Source organism: Diabrotica virgifera, chromosome 8, assembly GCF_917563875.1.
Source record: "Diabrotica virgifera virgifera chromosome 8, PGI_DIABVI_V3a".
In the NCBI taxonomy this organism is placed as follows: Eukaryota; Metazoa; Arthropoda; class Insecta; order Coleoptera; family Chrysomelidae; genus Diabrotica; species Diabrotica virgifera.
In genome coordinates this window covers 224,133,862-224,158,212 of record NC_065450.1, presented here as the reverse complement: position 1 = coordinate 224,158,212, position 24,351 = coordinate 224,133,862, and the positions used below count along the sequence as shown (strand labels likewise).

The 24,351-nt window shown below is 30.7% G+C and overlaps 1 protein-coding gene across 4 annotated transcripts in view; it reads left to right on the top strand.

Moving 5' to 3' along the window:
* The window catches only part of LOC114336771 (uncharacterized), a 142,287-nt gene that overhangs the window by 54,221 nt on the left and 63,715 nt on the right, over positions 1 to 24,351 (top strand). For all 4 annotated transcript variants that reach the window (XM_050657528.1, XM_050657526.1, XM_050657527.1 and 1 more), the window contains exons 7-9: positions 1,640 to 1,902; positions 7,161 to 7,312; positions 18,096 to 18,918. In XM_050657528.1, coding sequence (XP_050513485.1) covers positions 1,640 to 1,902; positions 7,161 to 7,312; positions 18,096 to 18,918 — 1,238 coding nt within the window. The remainder of the gene's footprint in view (positions 1 to 1,639; positions 1,903 to 7,160; positions 7,313 to 18,095; positions 18,919 to 24,351) is intronic.

Genomic DNA, 24,351 nt, shown 5'->3' with positions numbered 1-24,351 from the left:
AAATCTATAAAAATCGTGCAAGCCGTTTTTGAGATAATCGAGTCATTCAGTATTGTTATGATATGCTTTCTCTTACTTTTATATTAATTAGTATTTATTTAATTAATTATTCAATTGTCGCAAATCATACATAAAAAAATTAAGAAAAATCTCAGGGTGCCTTTTTGTCATAAAAAAAATAACTAAATTATCTTAGGTTATACTTATCGTTTCTCGTGGCTTCAGTATCTCTTAGTTGATCCTTATCGGGATAAAATAGGAAAAGGAAATAAATAAGAAATACCATATAAGCACATACAAATACCTTTATTATCAAAAGCAATGCTCTGAAAATTTATCAATTAAATCCTGTGGGCATAACTGTCCAAATGAAACTTTTACCATATAAATTAATCTAATTTAAACAAATATTTATCGCTTTGTTCTTGATACCATTAATAAAACAAGCTAAACAAACCAATTTAGGTATTCGCAAAACTACTTATACTTTCTATTAAATTTTTGAAATGTTGGAATCTTAATTCATATGCTTTTTTGCAAAAAAAATTAACTTCTGATTATAAAGAAAATCTATCACATAAGTTATTGACTGACCTTTTTGATTCACACACAATGATGTCTCCTCTTGACCCAAACAGCTCTTCCTTGTTGATTATGTTAGGCTACCAATCAAAGCCCTCTCCGTTCTCAGCATCAATCCATCAGCAAACCAGCAACTATTTCTCCAAAACACGATCCAGGCCTCTTTTGATCAGTACTCGTTCAATAAACTCCAAAACTCTCTCCTCTCTTTCTCACATTGATAATCTCCTAAGACCCAAGTATCTTTTTTACTTGGTGTCACAAATAATTTTAATAACTATAGTTCTTGTAACTTACTCTCTTGGACTTTACAGAATCAAAGAGGTATTTCTTCTCAATTTGATTTGTCTCTCGTTCCACTTTTCAGTTATTCTTCACCATCAAACAACCACTAGTACTTGCTTCTGAACTACTCACGAAAACTTTTGACTGCTCTTATCGGATGCCGGTCACATAATATCTCCTTTTCCAAACTGTCTGAACATTCAAAGTTCTCTCTCCCCATTCCAAATTGCAAAGCCAATCAGAAACATTTCTCTCTCCACATTCCTCTCTTTTCATTCGAAAAAACCCATGCATTCCTTCAACAAATGCTTCTACTCATCATAATTACTTTTCGGGAATTCTACAAATATTCTTGGGCTTAAACAAAAGGACTTAAAATTCCAAATTTCTTTACCTTATTTTTCTAAAAACTAATAATTACAATTACCTGTGGATTTTGCATTTCCCGTAACAAAACAATCTTTTTAAAATTATAATCCGAAATAAATTGTTTTTTCACTTCACTTATTTACAAATAATGTCTTTAATTCTTCAGGGAAAAACTCATTAAGGATAAACCCACTGCGTAAAAGTTAACTTCTAATAAATAGTTACAAATCAATATACAGGGTGTATCAAATTTATGTGCCTGCGTTATATTAAAAAAATAAAATTTTTATTCTATCTTTGGTTGACAAAATGATACACAATAATATATAGAACTCACTCTGTATATAACATGTTCATAACCCTCCCATTGTTTACCGATGCTAATAAACCTCTTATTTCACAGCGCAGTGAAGCAGTCGATGGCAGATCCTTCTTGGAGTCGATATCAATTCCCGAATCCAGTGCGGATAAAGAAAATAGAAATCCAAAAGAAAAATCTATATTCGGTCCAAGTCCAGTACCGCAACACACATTCAAATTGCAAAGCAGTAATTCGGTCCAGTCTAGGGAAAAGCAATCAAGGAAATTCACACGTAAAAAAGCTGTGGATTCCACAGTTGCATCACTAGATGAATCAATTGATTTGGACAGTGTAGAGTCTCTTGAGTAAGTGATTTTCATTAAAAATATTTTTTTGGGCACAAAGTTTCGTGGCAACTCGACGACCGTTCAAGAGATGAGGTAGCTGAACCTCTGAACGTTTTCAACTCAAGTGAGGGTCAAATTATGGTGCCCGGGGCCTAATCATGTAATACAGTAGGGGAGTGCATATAGACTTTCACTTCGGAAAAAATCAAACAAGATAGAACTTTTTGTAATTTCATTAAGAAATGTTTAATAAACAACATATCAAAAAGTTCTACTCGAGAAGTGGGTGCTTCATTTTTTATTAAACAAATGAACTGCGAAATTCGATGTTTTTTTAAATAACTCCGAAAATATAAATTTCAGAAAAAACTGACTTGACAGTTGAAAAATTCAGAAAATTTTACAAAAAAAACCCTCTATAAAGATTTTTCTGAAATTAAATCTGGAGCTTCTATAATTTTTTATTTATAACTCTAAAGTCACCCTTCTCACAAACATTGGCGCATTGTAAACTAGCGTACGGCGAAGTGCACGGTTGAGTTATTTTAAACTTGGTGTGACTTTTTTCTGAACATTATGTGGACCATATAGAACAATTTGGTGTTGGAGGATAACTTTCACTTTGGATGTCTTGGTTTTTGGTATAGTTATATCAAAAATATTGCCCAAAAAATATAAAAAGTATCGAAAACCTCGACTTTTCACCCTCCGTAACTCTGGAACCGTTGATTTTATAACAATTATGTATAGAACATTTTTTGTTTTAAATTTCATGTAGAACATTTTTTTATATAACATTGTTTACGCTAAAGCATAGTTTTAGAAATATTGACGAAAAACGTAAAAAAACTAATAATTTACCGGTTTCTCTCCCATTTCCCTCCCAAACCGGACGCTCAAAATGGTGTAACTTTTTACTGAACAATATGTGGACCATATGGAACATTTTATTGTTGGAGGAAAACTTTTACTTTGGATGTTTGGGTTAGGCCTTCTTTGGACCAGTTATACTATACTACCTCCGTAACTTTGGAACCATTCATTTTAGAAAGATTATGCATAGAGCCTTTTTTATTTTAAATTTAATGTATAGAGGGTTGTTCATGCTAAACCGCATAGTTTTAGAAATATTGGCGAAAAACTTAAAAAACTACGGGGGAGAGGGGGGAGAAATCGGTAAATATAAAAAGTATCGAAAACCTCCACTTTTCACCCTCCGTAACTCTGGAACCGTTGATTTTATAACAATTATGTATAGAACCTTTTTTCTTTTAAATTTCATGTAGAACATTTTTCTATGGAACATTCCTTACGCTAAAGCATAGTTTTAGAAATATTGACGAAAAACTTAAAAAAACTACTAATTTACCGACTTCCCCCCATCTCCCCCCCAAAACCGGACGCTCAAAATGGTGTAACTTTTTACTGAACAATATGTGGACCATATGGAACATTTTATTGTTGGAGGAAAACTTTTACTTTGGATGTTTGGGTTAGGCCTTCTTTGGACCAGTTATACTATACTACCTCCGTAACTTTGGAACCATTCATTTTAGAAAGATTATGCATAGAGCCTTTTTTATTTTAAATTTAATGTAGAACAATTTTGTGTAGAGGGTTGTTCATGCTAAACCGCTTAGTTTTTGAAATATTGACGAAAAACGTAAAAAACTACGAATTTGCAGATTTCTCCCCCCTCTCCCCCTCAAACCCGACGCTCAAAATGGTGTGACTTTTTTCTGAACATTATGTGGACCATATAGAACAATTTGGTGTTGGAGGATAACTTTCACTTTGGATGTCTGGGTTTGGGTCTAACTATACCATACTATTAGTTAAAAAATTACTACGAATTTACCGATTTCTCCCCCCTCTCCCCCCCAAACCCGACGCTCAAAATGGTGTGACTTGTTTCTGGAATTGTGTGGACCATATAGAACAATTTGGTGTTGAAGGCTAACTTTCACTTTGGATGTCTAGGTTATGCCATCTTTTGGATCAACTATACTATACTATAATGGATCAAATGAAATTTTATAAATTGATCATAAAAGAAGAATAATTTAGCTATCTTATGGTTGTAATAAAAAGAAATAAAATGTATGGGCATAAGTATGGTGTGGGCTGAAAGTGAGACTTACATGAATTTGGTTTAAAAATGATTTAAAAATGTGTAACTAATACAATTTTTCTTATAAAACTCTCAATTTTGCACAGCTTACCTTTCAGACATCTTACTAAAGGATGTTTCTCTCAAAAAGCTCAAAAATTTAATCCAAATGATACATCTCAAAAAAATGTAATTTTTGAAAACTTCGTAGTTTTACCGAATTACCACCACTTTAAGACGGTATTACTCAAGTTTTAACAGATTTATTACAGTTTTATAGGTGCTTTTTTAAAGGTTAGGATGTAATCTTTAAAATGCACTAAATTATTTTACTTTAGAAATTAAATAAACTATTTATTTTTGAGAAAATTAAGAAAGATAACAAAAATGTAATACAAAAACCGAAAATTACCAGTTAAAAAATGTTTATACAAAGTGATCAAATCTTACCTAAAATACATTTAATAATAAGCTTCAACAATAATAAACGTTCAACAAAAAAAAATTAGCTCTTATACAGTATATCTGCGTTACTTGAAACCTATTGATAACTTTTTTATTATCAGTTTTACGAAAAAAAGTTATTCTTTATAAAATACTCTGCATCGTATATAATCTAAGATGCAATCATCAAATGTCAAATTTTATTAATTTTTTACGAGGTAGTCAAAAAATATGAATTTCACTCAAGAGTAAAGTACCTTTATATTTCACAATATCGAAAATTGTTATTAAGAAAAGTTCTTTGGAATTAAAAAATATGTTTCAGTGTTCAATTACATCCTTCTAATTAAAATATTGTGAATAATAAAGGCACTTAACTCTTAAGAAAAATTCATATTTTTTTACATATTATCTTGTATAAAATTGCAAAGTTTGATATCCGCTAGTTGTATCTTAGATTTTAGAACAGGTATAGCATTTTATGAAGAATAACTTTTTTTCGTAAAATTGATAATAAACTAAACTTACGTGCATAGAAATCGGCCACCTAAAAATTTGGTCATTTTTGAAGTCTCGTATTTTCTAAACTTGTTGGCCGATTCAAGTGATTTTTTTAATATGTTATAGCCTTATTCTTCAATAATATCGCTGTAATAATATTATTGCTAAACAGGTAAGTGTTATTTTATACCGGGTGTAACAATGATAGTGTGTTTCCTCAATGTTCGGAACACCCTGTGGAATATTCTAGCATATATAAAATATTGAAATTAAAACTCAACTGTAGCCTTAGGCTTTCTTAACATTTTGCTTTTTGATTCATTCGCTTATGTTGGATAATAAAAAAGTTAGGTATTTTAACAACTAGCAACGTTCTTCATCAATACAGGGTGTTTCAAAATAAGTGCGACAAACTTTAAGGGGAAATTCTGCATGAAAAATAATGACCGTTTCATTTATAAACATATGTCCGCAATTGCTTCGTTTTCGAGATACGGGATGTTGATTTTTTTTACAAACTGACGATTTATTTACTGCTCTAAAACCGGTTGAGATATGCAAATGAAATTTGGTGGGTTTTAAGAGGTAGTTATTGCGCATATTTGACATACAATTAAGAATTTTATATTCACCATTGGCGTGCATACGGGTCATATTACCCGGTCATATTACCCGTATGCACGCCAATGGTGAATATAAAATTCTTAACTGTATGCCAAAAATGCGCAATAATTACCTCTTAAAACCTACGCAATTTCATTTGTATATCTCATGCGGTTTTAGAGCAATAAATAAATCGTCAGATTGTACAAACAAATTCAACATCCCGTATTTCTGAAACGAAGCATATGCGAACATATGATTATAAACCTAACGGTCATTATTTTTTCATGCAGAATTACCCCTTAAAGTTTGTCGCACTTATTTAGAAACACCCTGTATTGATAAAGAACGTTGCTAGTTGTTAAAAAACCTAACTTTTTTATTATCCAACATAAGCGAATGCATCAAAAAGCAAAATGTTAAGAAAGCCTAAGGCTACAGTTGAGTTCTAATTTCAATATTTTATATATGCTAGAATATTCTACAGGGTGTTCCGAACTTTGAGGAAAAAACACACTATCATTGTTACACTCGGTATAAAATAACACTTACCTGCTTAACAATAATATTATTACAGCGATATTGTTGAAGAATAAGGCTATAACATATTAAAAAATCACTTTTATTAAGGCCAACAGGTTTAGGAAATACGAGACTTCAAAAATGATCAAATTTTAGGTGCGCCGATTTCTATGCACGTAAGTTTAGTTATCATAATTGTAATAAAATGATGATGGGTAGGTATCCGTAATTTGAGAAAAAATTGAAAAATTTTTTTTCGATTAGAATGATGTAATTGTATATGAAAACATAGTTTTTAATTTCAAACAACTTTTTATAATAGCATTTTTTGATATTCTGCAATATAAAGGTACTTTACTCTTTGACGAAATTTATATTTTTGACATAACTCGTATAAAATTGATAAAATTTAATATATGACGGTTGAGTTTTAAATTTTTGACTATCCGGAGCATTTTATGAAGAATAACTTTTTTTTCGCAAAATTGATAATAAAAAAGTTTTGCGTGTGGTTCCTAGCTACGCAGACATATTGTATAAGAGCTTCTGTATAAGAATTTTTAAATTGTAATGCCATATTCGGATTTAGTATAATGAAAAACAAAATAGAAACATATTTGATCAAAGTAAAATGATGAATTCAACGATATTTTTAAAATTATTTATACAAAACAATTGTTATTGTTTATACAATTAATAAACAATTAGCGACCAACTCTGCGAGTAGAACTTTTTATTTTAACATGTATATAAACTAACAAAAAAAGTTTTAGAAAAATATAAGCTTGTTTGAATTTTTCAGAAACAAAGCATGTTTTCGTTCTAATTGCACCCCTACATATTTACAACATACATGTTATAACAATTCTAGTCAATGTTTCCATTACTGTAGAATTTTAAAGGGTTTTTACCCAAATATTTTTAATTTTGGTGGCTTAGCATGTGAGCACCCTGTTTAGTACTGATGATGATCTGTAATATGATCGAAAACGTTCTGCATATGTGATGCAGCCCTTTTTAGGGAATTTTAATAAGTTATATACACTTTATAAAGGAATTTACTTCAATTTTATTTTTATTAAATATTCTGTTGTAGACACCCATCCATAGATATCATCGATGATGAACAAGAGATGCTCCTAAGTAGTGATGATGACCAGCCACCATCACCATCATTCTCGGACCTAGAAATTTGCCCAACTAACTCGATCTTGGAAACCTGCCATTCTACACTTTCAAGTAACTCAGGTACAGGCATACAATATTCTCTTATAATTTACTTGTCATATCTTTTCTCATCTCAATAAATAGTCATAAAATAAACAACCTACGTTTCGCAGATGAAATACGTTCTTGCAAAAATAGTCAAGCAGAGCTGATTGATCTTATACAACTGGTCGAAAACGAAAGTCAAATATTTGGTCTGCAATTAAACATATCAAAGACAAAGCTCATGATAGTGGGTAGACTACATAACAATTATCCACACATAACCACAATTGATTGGTTTGAGGTTGTGAGCTTATACTTATATCTGGGATCATTGATCACAAACACAGGGTCACTACAGGAAGAAAGAACGTAGATGTGATCTAGTAAAAGTTGCCACAGCAAAACTGACAACAATATGGAAGGACTGTCAAAGTTCAAGGCGTTAAAGATGTTGATCAACTGCTTAATATTCCCAGTACTGACCTACGGATGTGAATCTTGGACCCTGAGAAATTCGGAAAGAAGAAAAATAGACGCCACTGAAATGTTCTGTTGGAGACGAATGCTATTTATACGAATTCCTTGAACCGACCATAGGACAAATAATTCAATTTGAAGAGAGCTAAAAGTTAGCCAACGACTCTCCAGTAATAGTCCAAGAGGCAGCGCTGAAAAATCTCTTTGAATTTACTAAAGCTAGATTTTTCACAGTTGATTACTGTGATTGTGTAGAGAAACATACTGCGGTCGGTCAAGCGAAACGTAGAACAGGGGTTCCTGAGAGGGTATCAAAGTTGCTTTCCTACGAAGGTAATTAAATCCATTTACTAAGGCTGAAAATCAGTACACACATTCTAAATTGAATATAAATAAAAGGTATTATAGTCGGTCAGCTGTATGACGGGACAGAGTCGGTCGGTCGGCCCCAATGAATGTACAGGGTTATTCACTATATTTTGACCCCCTTGTAAACTGCTTTATTTACAGAATTAGAAAAAAATGTAAAATACATCTTTTCACCAGTACAAATAATGATAGTGACATACAGTGCGTCCATAAAGTAACGCATAAATTCATTATTTCGTAAACCGGCGAGTTTGAGGAAAATCCCTAAACAGGTCGATTTTTATTTTTAAATTACCATTTTTTGACATATATATCGTACTAGTACGTCATCTATTTGGACGTGATGACGTAATCGACTATTTTTTTTACATGGGAATAGGGGTCGAGTGCTAGCTCATTTGAAAGGTCATTCAATTCCCTATTCAGTAATATAAACATTAACATGATTAATTATACAGGGTGTCCAAAAAAAATTTTTGGAGTTATACTTCTTTAGGCGCGATTGAAAGTAAAATTTCATAACCCTGCGCGCATGCGCACACAAACAGTATGGCGTTTAGTTGCTAAATCTTTCTATACTCCATCTAATTTACTTACCGTTGCACGTCATCCGCGTCATAGCCCGTGACGTCACATGATACCAACACGAAATATTTAGGCGGTAGGTGTGTTCTTTTTTAAAATCGCTTTGCCAAGTATACTGGCATTACAGCCACTAGACATATTTTATTATATACGCGTAAAAATAATATTTAAAGATTTCTATTAATGTCAACTTAAAGAAATACACATGTTTCATTTAATTTGTATAAATGGATTATAAATTATAAAGCGTTTTTATGAAGCACATTTGTTCGGAATACACTGTAACTATAATCGAACGCAGGTGATATTTTGGCATAAATTGGTAACATTTATTTGACAGTTGCGGTGATGACACTTCATATTTGTTTATATTCTTTACTGTAAGTATTTGTTTCATTATATTTACTGTTTTTATTATGTACTTTAACGCAAGATTATAACTTAATTCTTGTTTTCTATTTCTAAAGTTTTTATTTATTTACATTGAATATTAATTTGTTTTGCTGTATAATCCACTTCCGCAAAAATTGGGTGATGTATTTGATTTAAAATGAATTCAAGAATTTTTTTGTAATTGGGCAACAATGTCAACGATCTCTAACGTAGATAATGACGTGCAACGGTAAGTAAATTAGATGGACTGTAGTTATGTATAAATATATCAGCGCGCAAGAAAATGCGTGAAAGAATATATTAGTGTTTTTAGTAAATATATTTATTATAATGTTTGTATATTTGGATTTTTCTTCCTCAGGAGTAAGATGAGTATTATTAAAACATTTTATTGTATATTTATTATAATCGTATCCGTCTTATCCAATAAGAAATTCGATTACATTTAGAAATACACAAGCTAGAACTAACCTTATGTTGAATTCTCCTCTATTCGTCATGTGCAGCTATTATAATGCCTTAAGTATTTACTGCGATATATTTAACTGCAGTTTAAAGCAACTTATTTCTATGGCCAAGATCTACCTAGGTGATTAATAATTTATTTCTTTACGTTCAATAGTATGTTCTTCGTTGCTAATCTTTCAAATTATGTATCAGCGCAAATAAGCCATTAAAATAATATATTAGTGTTTTTAGTAAATGTATTATTTATTGTAATTTTTGTGTCTTTGGATTTGTCTTCCTTGGGCGTAAAATAATAAAATATTTATTTTTATATTTCACTTGTCACCGTGATGTGTAATTATGTATATGCGAAACGTCAATAACAGACGCATTGATAGCCTGGTTGGTAGGGCATTGGACTAGAGATTGAGAGATCGCGGGTTCAAATCCCGCACGAATCATATTTTTTTTTTATTTTTGAAACTGGTTTTGGTTAATTTTTGGTAATTATTGTTAATTTTTTGTATTATAACTGATAAGTATATTTATTTCGTTGAAATTATAAATAGAAGTATAACTTCTTACGTGCGTACAAAGTACACACACACATTCTTTTTTTTTTTTAATTAAATTAATTGTTTAATTAACGATTCAAATTTTTTTTTGACACACTGTATAAATAATGATCTTAATGTTTATATTACTGCATAGAGAATTTAATAATCTTTCAAATGAGTTAGCACACGACCCCTATTCTCATTTTAAAAAATAGTCGATTACGTCGTCACGCCACGCCCATATGGATGACGTCACTAGTACGAAATACATATATGTAAAAAATCATAATTAAAAAATCGAATAAATTTTGTATTTTACATTTTTTCTAATTCTGTAAATAAAGCAGTTTACAAGGAGGTCAAAATATAGTGAATAACCCTGTACATTCATTGGGGCCGACCGAACGGCTCTGTCCCGTCATACAGCTGACCGACTATAATAACTTTTATTTATATTCAATTTAGAATGTGTGTACTGATTTTCAGCCTTAGTAAATGGATTTAATTACCTTCGTAGGAAAGCATTGATATCCTTACCGCAGTATGCTTCTCTACACAATCACAGTAATCAACTGTGAAAAATCTAGCTTTAGTAAATTCAATGAGATTTTTCAGCGCTGCCTCTCTAGGCTATTGATTATATTCAAAATAAGATAGCTAAAAGGAACTACAACGTTAACGGGGTTTTATTATTTCATATGGTCAATGAATCTCTATATATGAAAAAACCGCGGAGTGCTACCATTTAAAGGGGTGCATTTTTGAGAAATGGGTGAATTAGTCCCTGGGCACAGGTTACATTAGGGTGAGTTCTATGCACTTTTGGTATAAACATACCTCCATAAAAATTGTTCCTGGTTCAATTTCCTATCTAAATATCGCTTTTTAAAGTCAATGATACTTTTTTTTACAAAAATATATTCAAAAGAAAAAGCACAAAGAAACCCAAAAGAAAGAAATTTTGTTTTTTGTCCCATAACTTTTGTCCACGAGGATATAGGTATAGACATTGCTTTACGGAAAAAAAATCTACATATTTCTTCTTTAAAATGTTGTGTAGTAGAGGTAATTAGGATTTATAGTTTTCGAAATATGATTTTTCAAAGTTCGCCACTCACAGCAATTTTGGGCAATTTTCCTTGTAATTTTGCAAATATTATTCTGTAACTTTTTTCCACGTAACTTTAGGTATATGAAATGGTACACGTAATAGAAATAGAAATCAATTGGCTTTAAAATGGTCTACTGTCTAACGTTGTACGACTTTTTTTTTAAAGAGATTATGGTTTTTCAAAGTTTTATACTTTTAACGATTTTTTATAATATAAAATAAAAATAAAATTATATTATTATATGATACATTGTATATTATATAATATTATATTATATATAGTATATATAATATAATATTATATTATATAATATATAATACCTAATATAAAAAAAAATATTATTTTTTACATTTTTTACGATTATTTTTGAAATTTCTCATTATAACTTTTTTTCTTCTACATTTAGGTATATATTATATTATATAATAAAAAAAGCTTATTTTGTTTACTTTAAAATTTTGTATTACAAAAAATTCGAGGATTATTTTTGAATAAGATATTATTTTTCAAAATGTAATAAGTACTTGCAACGATTTTTGATTTTAGGAGTATTTTTTAAATTTCTCATAACTTTTTTTTTCTTGTACATGAATATACTATATATTGCTGAATAAAGAGGGCTTACTTTCTGTTCTTTAAAATGGTGTATCATCTATATTTAAATAATGGAAACCGAGTGATTCTTTGATATTTTTTTACCTGTATTATTTAAAATTATTTCTTTTACAAAAATTACATAAACATTAGTCTTAGAAAACATCACTTTAGTTAAAATTATTTCAACGTTGACATTTAAAAAATTTCAAAATCAAAGTCCATCTCTTCGTTAGCATTAGCTTCAATATCTTCCTCTGACACCTCAGTTATCTTAGAGTCCCACAATTAGTACCCATGCACATGCACCCTTTGCAGAATATTGAAAAACTAATTCCTATCTTCCTACAACCGCAGTTTTTTGTACATCCTTTGGTACATTTACATGCTATTTTTTCAAGCAAAGCTTGTGGTGCAGGAGCTTTGACAGTAAATATTGGAATTAATCCATATTTTGAAGTTTGCCCGGCCGAGTCAAGTGGATCCAAAGTATTACCTATAAAAAATAATATTCAATCATAACACACAATCACATAAAAAAGTTATAAGGAGAAATTTAAAAAATAATCCTAAAATCAAAAATCGTTGCAAGTACTTATTACATTTTGAAAAAGCATATCTTATTCAAAAATAATCCTAGAATTTTTTATAATACACCATTTTAAAGTAAACAGAATAAGCTTTTTTTTATTATATAATATGTACCTAAATGTAGAAGAAAAAAAGTTATAATGGGAAATTTAAAAAATAATCGTAAAAAATATAAAAACTTGTTAAAAGTATAAAATCTTGAAAAAGGTAACCTCTTTAAAAGAAGTCGTACAACATTATACAGTAGAACATTTTAAAGGTAATTGATTTCTATTCCTCTTACATGTACCATTGCATATGCCTAAAGTTGCGTAGAAAAAGTTACAGAAAAATATTTGCGAAATAACAAGGAAAATTGCTGTGAGTGGCGAACTTTGAAAAATCATATTGCGAAAACTGTAAATCCTAACGACCTCTACTAAGCATCATTTTAAAGAGAAAATATTTAAGTTTTTTTTCTGTGAAGCAATGTCTATACCTATATCCCCGTGGACAAAAGTTATGGGACAAAAAACAAAATTTCTTTCTTTTGGGTTTCTTTGGGCTTTTTCTTTTGAATATATTTTTGTAAAAAAAAGTATCTTTGACTTTAAAAAGTTATATTTAGATAGGAAATTTAACCAGGTACAATTTTTATGTAGACGTGTTTGTACCAAAAGTGCATAGAACTCACCCTAATGTAACCTGTGCCCAGGGACTAATTCACCCATTTCTCAAAAACGCACCCCTTTAAATGGTAGCACTCCGCGGTTTTTTCATATATAGAGATTCATTGACCATATGAAGTAATAAAACCCCGTTAACGTTGTAGTTCCTTTCTATAGTACATAATCAATAGCCTACTCCGTCTATAAAGTTTATCTCCAACAATTAAAATACTTTGGACATGTTATGAGAGCAAACACAGAAAACATGGAAAGACTCATTATACAAGGAAAGGTGGAAGGCCGAACATCACGAGGAATATCCCCAACAAGATGGGTCTATCAAATTACTGGAATATTCAAAAGACCTATGCATGAGTTAAAATAAATGACCAGAGACAGATATCTTTGGAGACGGACAATACACCACATCACATCGACCACTTCACTCCCTCCTTTGGTCAGGATTGAAGAGTCCAAAGAGTGGTCCAAAACGTGAATATACATCAAGTTATCTTACAAAGTAGTCAATGTTTATAGGCCAAGACCTGGCAAAAAAGGTTTTCCCTCAGCTTCCGGCCTCTACAGTCTTTTACCATATCAACAGCAATGTATAGCTCAATGAGCTTGAATAAAAATAAAGCTATTTTAAAGTTAAATTTTTTATGGTCTACAAAGTTAAATGTAAGAAGCTTTAGAAATGAGATAGGCAGTGTAACCGATTTGTAAAACCAAACGTGATAAAGTCAGTGCGAGTGTGATCTAACCCTTCCCGTTGATCGAGTTGTTATAAATCTATTTCTAAGCCGTTCTATATATGTTCTATGCTGTTCTCGATTTTTCTAAGCTGTCTAGATATTATAAAAGCTGTTCTAAATCGCTCCTAAACTTTTCTCTGCTACTCTAAGATGTTCTAGTTATATTCTAACCTTCCCTATGTTTTCTATGTTGTTCTAACCCTTTTTCTGTCGTTATAAATCTATTCAAAGCTGTGTCTAAGCTTGCATAACATTTTCTAAGCTGTTCTATATCTGTTATATGCTTTTCTAGATTTTTCAAAGCTATACAGTCCGTTCTAGATATTATAAAAACTGTTCTAAATCGGTTCTAGACTTTTCTGCTAGTATAAGCTTTTCTGTGCTGTTATAAAGTTTTTTATGCTATTCTATAAGCTATTCTAGTTATGTTCTGACCTTTTTTATGTTGTTCTAACCTTTTTTTCTATTGTTATAGCCCTATTCAAAGCTGTTCTACACTTGTTTAAGCTGTTAGAACCTTTTCTATGCTTTCTAAACTAAGCGATCCATGTCTGTCTAGGTGTTATATAAGCTTTCTAGATCGGTTCTAAGCTTTTCTATGCTAGTCTAAGATGTTCTAGTTATGTTCTAACCTTCCCTATGTTTAAAGTTCTAACCTAAAATATTAAATACTAGTATGCAGTTTTAATCCTGTATTACAAAATTAGGCCAAATTAGCAACATAATACCGAAAACCGCATGTCGATACCTTTTTTCTATCTCGAGATATCTTAAGAAATGTGTAAATTTTAATCATAACTGTTACTGTCACCGGTAAACGAGGTTAAGGAAAAGCAGTGTGCTATGGAAAAAACAAATAAACATTTTCCAGATGTAAACGTATATGATTAATTAAAACAACAATAAGACAAACAACACTATAAAATATAACAAAGAAATAAAAGCAACTACTTACTTAGTCTTAGTGACTGCTTAAATTTTCAAATTGTTTCCCATCATTTTGGATGCAAGCATTTACTCTTTCAAGAGTGGATTGAATAGCTACAGATTTAACTGTTTTAGACTTTTATTTGTGGGGACGGATTAAAGACCTTGTTTTTGTCGCTAGGCCCACTACTCGAGAAAACATTATCTAGAATCTAGAGAATACTATACGCCATTTAAAGCATTGCGAAAGCAGACATTGAGACTGCTGTTCAATCTACTCTTGAAAGAGTAAATGCTTGCATCGAAAATGATGGGCAACAATTTGAACATTTAGGTCGTCACTAAGTAAGTAGTTGCTTTTATTTCTTTGTTATATTTGATAGTGTTATTTGTCTTATTGTTGTTTTAATTAATTATATACGTTTACATCTGGAAAATGTTTCTTTGTTTTTTCCATACCACACTAATTTTCCTTAACTTCGTTTACCGGTGATATTAACAGTTGTTTAAAATTTACACGTTTCTTAAGATATCTCGAGATAGAAAAAAGGTATCGACATGCGGTTTTTCGGTATTATGTTGCTAATGTGGTCTAATTTTGTAATACAGAATTAAAAATGCATACTTGTATTTAATATTCTCCAAAGAAAACTAGATTTCCGAAAACAATTAAATAACGCCTACTAGCTGGCATATTACTTATTAGGCTATTTCGAAAATAAGACTCTTACATTGACGAAAAAGAGCTGTTTTCAACAAGACCAAGTATGCAAAATTCGATTTAGCAGAACCGGACTTACAGCCATTTTTCATAAGAAGGTTCTCACTCACCCCCACCTCTTATTTGCAAAGGTAGACTTAAACTTGTGAAATCAAATATGCGCAGAATTTTATGACGAATACGATGATTAGATTTCCAGTGCCCTTTCATTAGGTAAATTTTGTAAAATTTTGATTTTTTAATTTTTGAAATTCAATTACGCCCTCTAGCGGTGGACCTACAATTATGAAAATAATTTCCAGGCTTTTCCCGAGGCAACTTTTGTTATAAATATTTTTTTCTCAAAGCTGTACTATAAACGGTTCCTGAGATATGGCCGAGAGCCATTCTTATTGGGACACCCGGTACATATGGATGTGAGCAAAGTACATAATCATTAGCCTAATATTTTATGAGTAGAGTATTTATTGGTAATAATGTACAAATGTACTTTTACAGGTCAGCAATAATTAAAATTGTCTAAAATTACATTAAAAGTTGACAGTACTTCAGTAAAAAAAACCTATTACTAAAATTTAAAAACTAAACACTAATTAAATTACAGGACAAAACAAAATTTAGATCTGAAGTACTCCTCAAATGAGTAGAAAGCACCCATCAGAAGATAATTTTTAATTTGTCTCTTAAATTGGTTAAAATCAAGACTTTTAATAGATATTGGTATACAGTTATAACATTTCAATGCTAGGTATCTGGTTCCATTTCTGGTCCTCTCAAGTCGACTGAAGTCTGGTACAAGGGCATCATGATTTCTAGTCTGATAAGTATGCTGTTGTGTTTTATACAGATCTACATTTTGATGAACATACAACAGGCACTGCATAATGTACACAGAAGGTAGTGTGAGAATCCTCAGGTTTCTGAAAGACTGCCTACAATCGTCCCGATAACCCTGACCTGTGATTATGCGAATACACTTTCTCTGCTGACCAAACACCTTATCTATATGGCAAGAGTGTCCCCAGGAAAGGATTGCGTAAGTTAGTCGTGAGTGAAAGTTGCTGTGATATGATGTAAGAAGGGTTTGAAGGGAGGTAACCTTAGATAGGTTTCTAAATAAAAAGAGTTGGCTTGAGAGCTTTTGGGAAAGTTTCAGTATGTGCCGTTCCCAAGTGAGTCCCTGATCAAGATAAACACCAAGAAATTTAGCTTCCTGTGAACAATCTGTTAAAATGGGATGTGTAATGGTGTTATGTCTTAGGGTAAAGTTCACTGTTTGTGATTTTGAGTTATTGAGAGAGAGACGATTTGCCAAAAACCATTGGAACAAATTGCTCTCTGTGGTCTCAAGATCAATATCACTGATTTGGGAAGGGTGGTAACTTTGATAGCATGTAGTATCATCAGCAAATAGGACTGTGCTTACCGGGCCCTCTTGTGAAAATCCCAAGTCATTTATATAAATGAGAAATAATATTGGACCTAGAACTGACCCTTGAGGCACTCCATACATCAAAGGTTTTTTATCAGATTTAAGCTGGTTAAAAAACACATATTAAAATCTATCTGATAGATAAGACTCAATCAATTGAATAGACATAGGATGAAAATTATAGGCATGTAATTTTTTAAGAAGAATACTATGAGTGACACAATCAAAAGCTTTAGTAAGATCAAGGAACGAGGCAAGGGTATCAAGAAAGTTTTCAAATCCTTCCAAAATACTGCCTGTAAAATGATCGATAGCAAGTGTTGTTGTTTTGTTTTTTCTAAATCCAAATTGCTGCACTGCAAAAAGCCGATTAGATTCAAAATAGTCATTGATCTGCTTCTTTAGGATTCTCTCAAACACTTTGGAAAGAATTGGCAAAAGAGAAATTGGACGAAAGTTATTATGATCATCAGCCGAACCTTTACGTTTAAAGAGAGGTATGACTTTCGCAGTTTTAAACACTGAAGGAAAAATGCAGGATGAAATTGAGTAGTTTATTAGTTTAGTTAAAGGTAAGCTAATGTTGTGTTTAATTGCCTTGATTATTTTTGTGTTCATTCCATCCGGGTCCTTGCTCTGGCTATTTTTTAATTCTTCAATTGCTTTTACAACTTCCTCCAAATTTGTTGGCTCAAATCTGAAGGAGCAATGATTAGAGGCGAATGAAAGAGCATGTGGTATAAAACTAAGGTATGTATTGAATGATTGGTCAGTATGATTAAGTGTATTTATTACATTTTCAGCAATACCACAGAAGAAATCATTAAAACTATTTGCATTGAGTGATGAATTTTTTATTGGTAAATTCTTACATCTTGAGTTTATTAGGGACCACATAGCCTGTTGACGGTTGTTAGAGTTTAATATAAAATCATCATTAGATTTAATCTTTGCCTTATGTATAGCATGTCTGTATTTTTTCCTATATTCTGAGAGTGTTTTCTTTGTCACTAAAACGGGGTCACTTTTATTTAAAGATGTCAAAAATTGTAGTTTCTCCCTCATCAGTTTCAAATCATCATTAAACCAAGAATTTTTTTTTACATTGTTTACCTTGCTCAACAAGCCTAGATTTTTCAGGAAAAGACAGATTTATTGCCTGCGTTAAAATATCATAATATGTTAGGATTGACAAAGTTTTTTTTATTGCAGACTTATTTAACGTACCAACCAGTGAACAAACATACATTTCACCTACTTCACCCGATATATCGAGTACCTTCGAACCAGAAAACATAGAACAGGAATCAGAAGAAAATAGTGCATGTGAAAATGAGACCGAGGAAAATAGTGTATGTGCAGATGAGACCGAAAAAAATCGTGTATGTGAAAAAGATACAACAGATGCGTTGCAGTGTACTTTCGGATCAAATACAATAGACCAGGAAGAGTCAGCTGAAGAAAATAGTTTATATGAAAAAGATACAACAGATGCATTGCGCTGTACTTTCGGATCAAATACAATAGAACTGGAAGAGTCAGCTGAAGAAAATAGTGTATGTAAAACAGATATGTCACAGTCGATAAAAAGTAGTACAAAAACTGCAGGCAGTGCAATAATTAGACGCATATTGAAAGACTTTTCAATCGAAACGGCTGACTCTATCCAGAACACATTGATCTCAACCCGTACTACCAAAAATAACAGGTGGCATTCCTCGACCCCGACAGATCTAAACTCTTCGACCTCGGCAGATGATGCCACCAGCTCAACAACAGTTAGTACAAACGTTATGACAGAAGATTCCACGACGCAGAAAGATAAAGCAGCCGTTACGAAAACTGTCACGAGAAGGAACGGGCATATTGAACACAATAACAACGACGTGAATAAGGATCCCTTAAAGAATATGTTCAATAAGCAGTTGAATGTCAATTTGACTAGGCTAGATCTCCAGCAGGAGAAATCTGGAGATAAAATACTGTTTACTTCCAAAAGCAAGTTGAACAAATTCGAAGAGAAGTCCAATATAAAGTAAGTATACTAAATTTTTTATTGTACAGTATCTCCAAGGGTGATTCCATTTCAAATCGCTCAGTTTTGGATCGAAAAAACTTTCGGATGTATACAGGGTGTTAGTAAATAAGTATGAAAAAATTTAAGGGCTAATTCTACATGAAAAATTAATGCCAGTTTACTCTATAAACATATGTCCGCAAATGCTTAGTTTCGGGGATACGGGGTGTTGAAATTTTTATTTCAAACTGCCAATTTATTTATTGCTCTAAGCCCAGTTGAGCTATGAAAATGAAATTTGGTGAGTTTTAGAAGGTAGTTATTACGAATTTTATGACATACAATTAAGAATTTTGTATTCATCATTGGCGCGCCTACGGGCAATGGTCTGAATTATTTTAAAGAAAAAACTAGTACGCCACTGAGATATTTCGAATTAGAAATTATTTTTAAATTCCACGTCTAATTTATGATAAAAAACCTTTTTTGTCTTTTTTTCATATGATGCACCGTTTTTATGCAGGAAAATAAAACATCTTGGCGCATATTTTTCATTTCTTAATACATCATCAAGAACTATCCAATATAATAATACTAAACTAGAACAATAACAGAAAATATTACTAATACCATTTCAACTAGGTGCAAAGCTGCAAGAAATGTTTAAAATGGTCTCCTTTACAGGTAACAGAAGAATTTTATATCCATCATTGGCGCGCGTACGGGTAATGGTCTGAATTTTTTGAAGAAAAAAAATAGTACGCCACTGAGATATGTCAAACTAAAAATCATTTTTGAATTCCTCGTTCAATTGACGACAAAAAATCTTTCTTGCCTTTTTTTCACATGCGGCGCCGTTTTTATGCAAAAAATTAAACATCTTAACGTTTACAAAGTATTTGAACTAAGTTTCTATGCATATGGAAACTACCTCAAATACTTGGTAAGCGTTAAGATGTTTTATTTTTTTGTATAAAAACGGCGCCTCGTATGAAAAAAATGGAAAGAAAGATTTTTTGTCGTAAATTGAACGAGGAATTCAAAAATGATTTTTAGTTTGACATATCTCAGTGGCGTACTATTGTTTTCTTAAAAAAATTCAGACCATTACCCGTACGCGCGCCAATGATGAATATAAAATTCTTCTGTTATCTGTAAAGGAGATCATTTTAAACATTTCTTGCAGCTTTGCACCTAGTTGAAATCTTATTAGTAATATTTTCTGTTATTGTTCTAGTTTAGTATTATTATATTGGATAGTTCTTGATGATGTATTAAGAAATGAAAAATACGCGCCAAGATGTTTAATTTTTCTGCATAAAAACAGTGCATCATATGAAAAAAGGCAAGAAAGGTTTTTTATCATAAATTAGACGTGGAATTTAAAAATAATTTTTAATTCGAAATATCTCAGTGGCGTACTATTTTTTTCTTTAAAAAAATTCAGACCATTGCCCGTAGGCGCGCCATTGATGAATACAAAATTCTAAATTGTATGTCAAAAAATTCGTAATAACTACCTCCTAAAACTCACCAAATTTCATTTTCATAGCTCAACTGGTCTTAGAGCAATAAACAAATTGGCAGTTTGAAATAAAAATTTCAACACCCCGTATCTCCGAAACTAAGCATTTGCGGACATATGTTTATAGAGCAAACTGGCATTAATTTTTCATGTAGAATTAGCCCTTAAAATTTTTCATACTTATTTACTAACACCCTGTATACAGGATGTTTCATTGGGAAAGTAACATACGTTAACTGTAGAAAGAGGACACTTAGACGGTCTCAAAAATACCATACTTAATGGGTCTTACTTCATTAATAACAAAGATACTGGGTGTTTTATCCATTTTGCCATTTTCTTATTTGGTTCATAACTTTTTAACCACACTGTATATTTATTTTATATTTGGCACGCAAATATTATTTAAGGTGTACAATCAACTAATTTATTTAAAATTGTAAAAATCCAGGTCAGGATTAAAAAATGTTGGAAAAATGTTCCGACCCAAAAACAACACCCTGTACATTGAATTTTTTAAAATAGATTTTGCATTTGAAAAGAAGATGAAAAACTAAATTTAGTGGTATACTTTGAATTTTCGGCAAAATGATTTTTCTGGACAAATTTTAAATTTGAATTCTGAAATTATGTGAACTGCGAAAGCTTGAAGTAGAAAAAAAATTGAAATACGACTTACAACTTGCTAATCATACTTTATTTTTATTTTATATTTATCACTGAATATTCTTTTTAAGGTATCCAATCATTTAATTTATTTACAATTGTAAAAAATCCAGGGTCGGATTAAAAAATGTTGGGAAAAATGTTCCGACCCAAAAGCAACACCCTGTACATTGAATTTTTTTAAAATAGATTTTTCATTTGAAAAGAGGATGAAAAACTAAATTTAGTGGTATACTTTCTAATTTTCGGCAAAATGATTTTGCCGGCCAAATTTTTAATTTGAATTCTGAAATTATGTGACTTGCGAGAGCTCGAAGTAAAAAAAATTAAAATGTGACTTAATTTTAATTAATACCATTATTTAATGTAAATTGTTAAAATGTTAACATTTTAGTATTTTTATTATAACGGCGTCAAATAATTCATAACAAATATTCACCTTTAATTAATAAATAAATAATACAGAGTCCACAAAAAATACATAACTTTAATCAACGAACTATCTTAAACATTAAAAAAACAGAAAAAGATTGCTGAAAAATAACTTTTGGATATTTAAAATCCAAAGTTTATAACGAGGAAATAAATAGTAGAGAAGAACTTCTTGAGCGGATTCGAGACGCCTTCCAATAAATGAAGAATAACTCTGACGATATTAGGAAGTCAGTCAGACGAATAACAAAAATAGCAAGACTTTGTCTTCGACAAGGTGGTGGCCATTTTGAACAATCACTATAGTTTTGATAAGTTATTTTTTGGAAAAATTTTTGTTTTTTTTTTAATTTGTAAGATAGTTCGTTGATTAAAGTTATGTATTTTTTTGTAGACTCTTTATTATTTATTCATTAATTAAAGGTGAATATTTGTTATGAAATATTTGTCGCCATAATAAAAAAAAAAGAATGTGTGTACTTTGTACGCCCGTAAGAAGTTATACTTCTATTATATGATTTCAACGAAATCAATATACTTTAAACAGTTTCTCTACTACTTTCCAAAAATTTTTATTAAAACAATACCAAAAATTAAAAAAAATAAAAGAATAAAACACACACCAACACATTGAAAAATGCCACAAATGATTTCTGAACAATAATTGTTGCCAAAAATTTTAATTAAATACGTATTTTCTGAAAAAAATTATATAATAATATACTTACAATCATAAAATCTATAAAAAAAATAAAAAAAAAATGATATAACTTGCATTGGGCTTGAACCTACTCCCCGTGTATCCCGCCGTACGAGAGTCGAAGTGATTTCAAACTGCACCACCTTCGCGTATGTCATGTGGGAATATACACAAACTGAACAACTTTTTGACATTTTGTTTATATGAATTTTTATTAGTTTGATTTTTGTCGAATTAAAATACAACAATATATAGAGTAAGAAAACGATACATTAGATGAAAATTTGTAGAAAGTTTGTTCGTAATCAGATTATGTAAATTAAAGCATTGCCTACTAGGGGTTTAGCATAGCAAGCACTAGGTAAGTACATTATTTTTTTTACATTTTCCAAATAGGTATGAAGATAATTTTTTATTGGAATACAACTGAAACATTTAGAATTACGTACCTGTGGCTTTTCAAAACTATTTAAAAAGTCACTATAATTATAAATTTGATTGTATTTCTGTCCTCACAACAATAAAAACTAATATATTATACAACATTTTTGTTTACCGATAACCTCCATATTGAACAATTATTGACAGATCATTTCAACACCCAATCAGAGCCCGAATAAAGACTAATACCAAACTGTCGGTGTGCGCATGCGCGCAGATCAATATAAATTCACCCTCAATCTCAATCGCGCCTAAAGAAGTATAACTTCAAAAAACACTAAAATGTTAACATTTAACCAATTTAGATTAAATAATGGTATTAATTAAAATTAAGTCACTGTTTAATTTTGTTACTTCGAGCTCTCGCAATTCACATAATTTCAGAATTCAAATTCAAAATTTTACCAGAAAAATCATTTTGCCGAATATTCAAAGTATACCACTAAATTTAGTTTTTCGTCCTCTTTTTAAGTGCAAAATCCATAAAAAAAATTAATGTACAGGGTGTTTTACTGGGTCAGAACATTTTTCCATTATTTTTTAATCCGGCCCTGGATTTTTTATAATTGTAAATAAATTAATTGATTGGACACCTTAAATAATATTCTGTGTTAAATATAAAATAAATATACAGTGTGTTTAACAAGTTTTAAGTCTTACTTCAATTTTTTTTAACTTCGAGCTCTCGCAATTCCCATAATTTCAGAATTCAAATTCAAAATTTTACCAGAAAAATCATTTTGCCAAAAATTCAAAGTATACCAATAAATTTAGTTTTTCATCCTCTTTTCAAATACAAAATCTATTTTAAAAAAAATTTCATGTACAGGGTGTTGTTTTTGGGTCGGAATATTTTTCCACTATTTTTTAATCCGAACCTGGATTTTTTACAATTTTAAATAAATTAATTGATTGTACACCTTAAATAATATTTCCGTGCCAAATATAAAATAAATATACAGTGTGGTTAAAAAGTTATGAACCAAATAAGAAAATGGCAAAATAGATAAAACGCCCAGTATCTTTGTTATTAATGAAGTAGACCCATTAAGTATGGTATTTTTGAAATCGCTTAAGTGTCCTCTTTCTACAGTTAACGTATGTTACTTTCCCAATGAAACACCCTGTATATTTTTTACACATTATTAAGTTCTGAAGTACAAGAACTTGTAAAACCTTGGTTAAGTTACCAATAAATATTTACTTTCACGATGTTTAGGAATAATACACAAAATAATAATGAATGATAATATCGAGGGGTTCAAGCGAAACCCGATAACTAACAAAACCATTGTTTAGAGATAATCACGATTAAAGATTTTAGGAAGTTTGAAGAATATTTAAAATCGTCATAGGAAGTTTTATCAAATATTTGTTATAGCCAAATTGTAGAGAATTTAATATTTAGTTAGAATAATTGATCTTAAATTTAGTTTATAAAAACGTATTTACAAAAAAATAAAACGTGATATTTATCAGGTTTTACCTCGTTGAATGAGTATAACATTTGATTTTATTGTTTTTTATTTTTAATATTTTTAATTATAAAATAAATGTTAACTTTTTATTATTCCAACAAAAAAAATTAATCTACATTCTTTTTAGAAAACTGAAAGGTAAAATGTCTTCTTCCGATTCTTCTCCCATCATTACGTCTGGAATTCGATCTACGATATAATTACCAGTT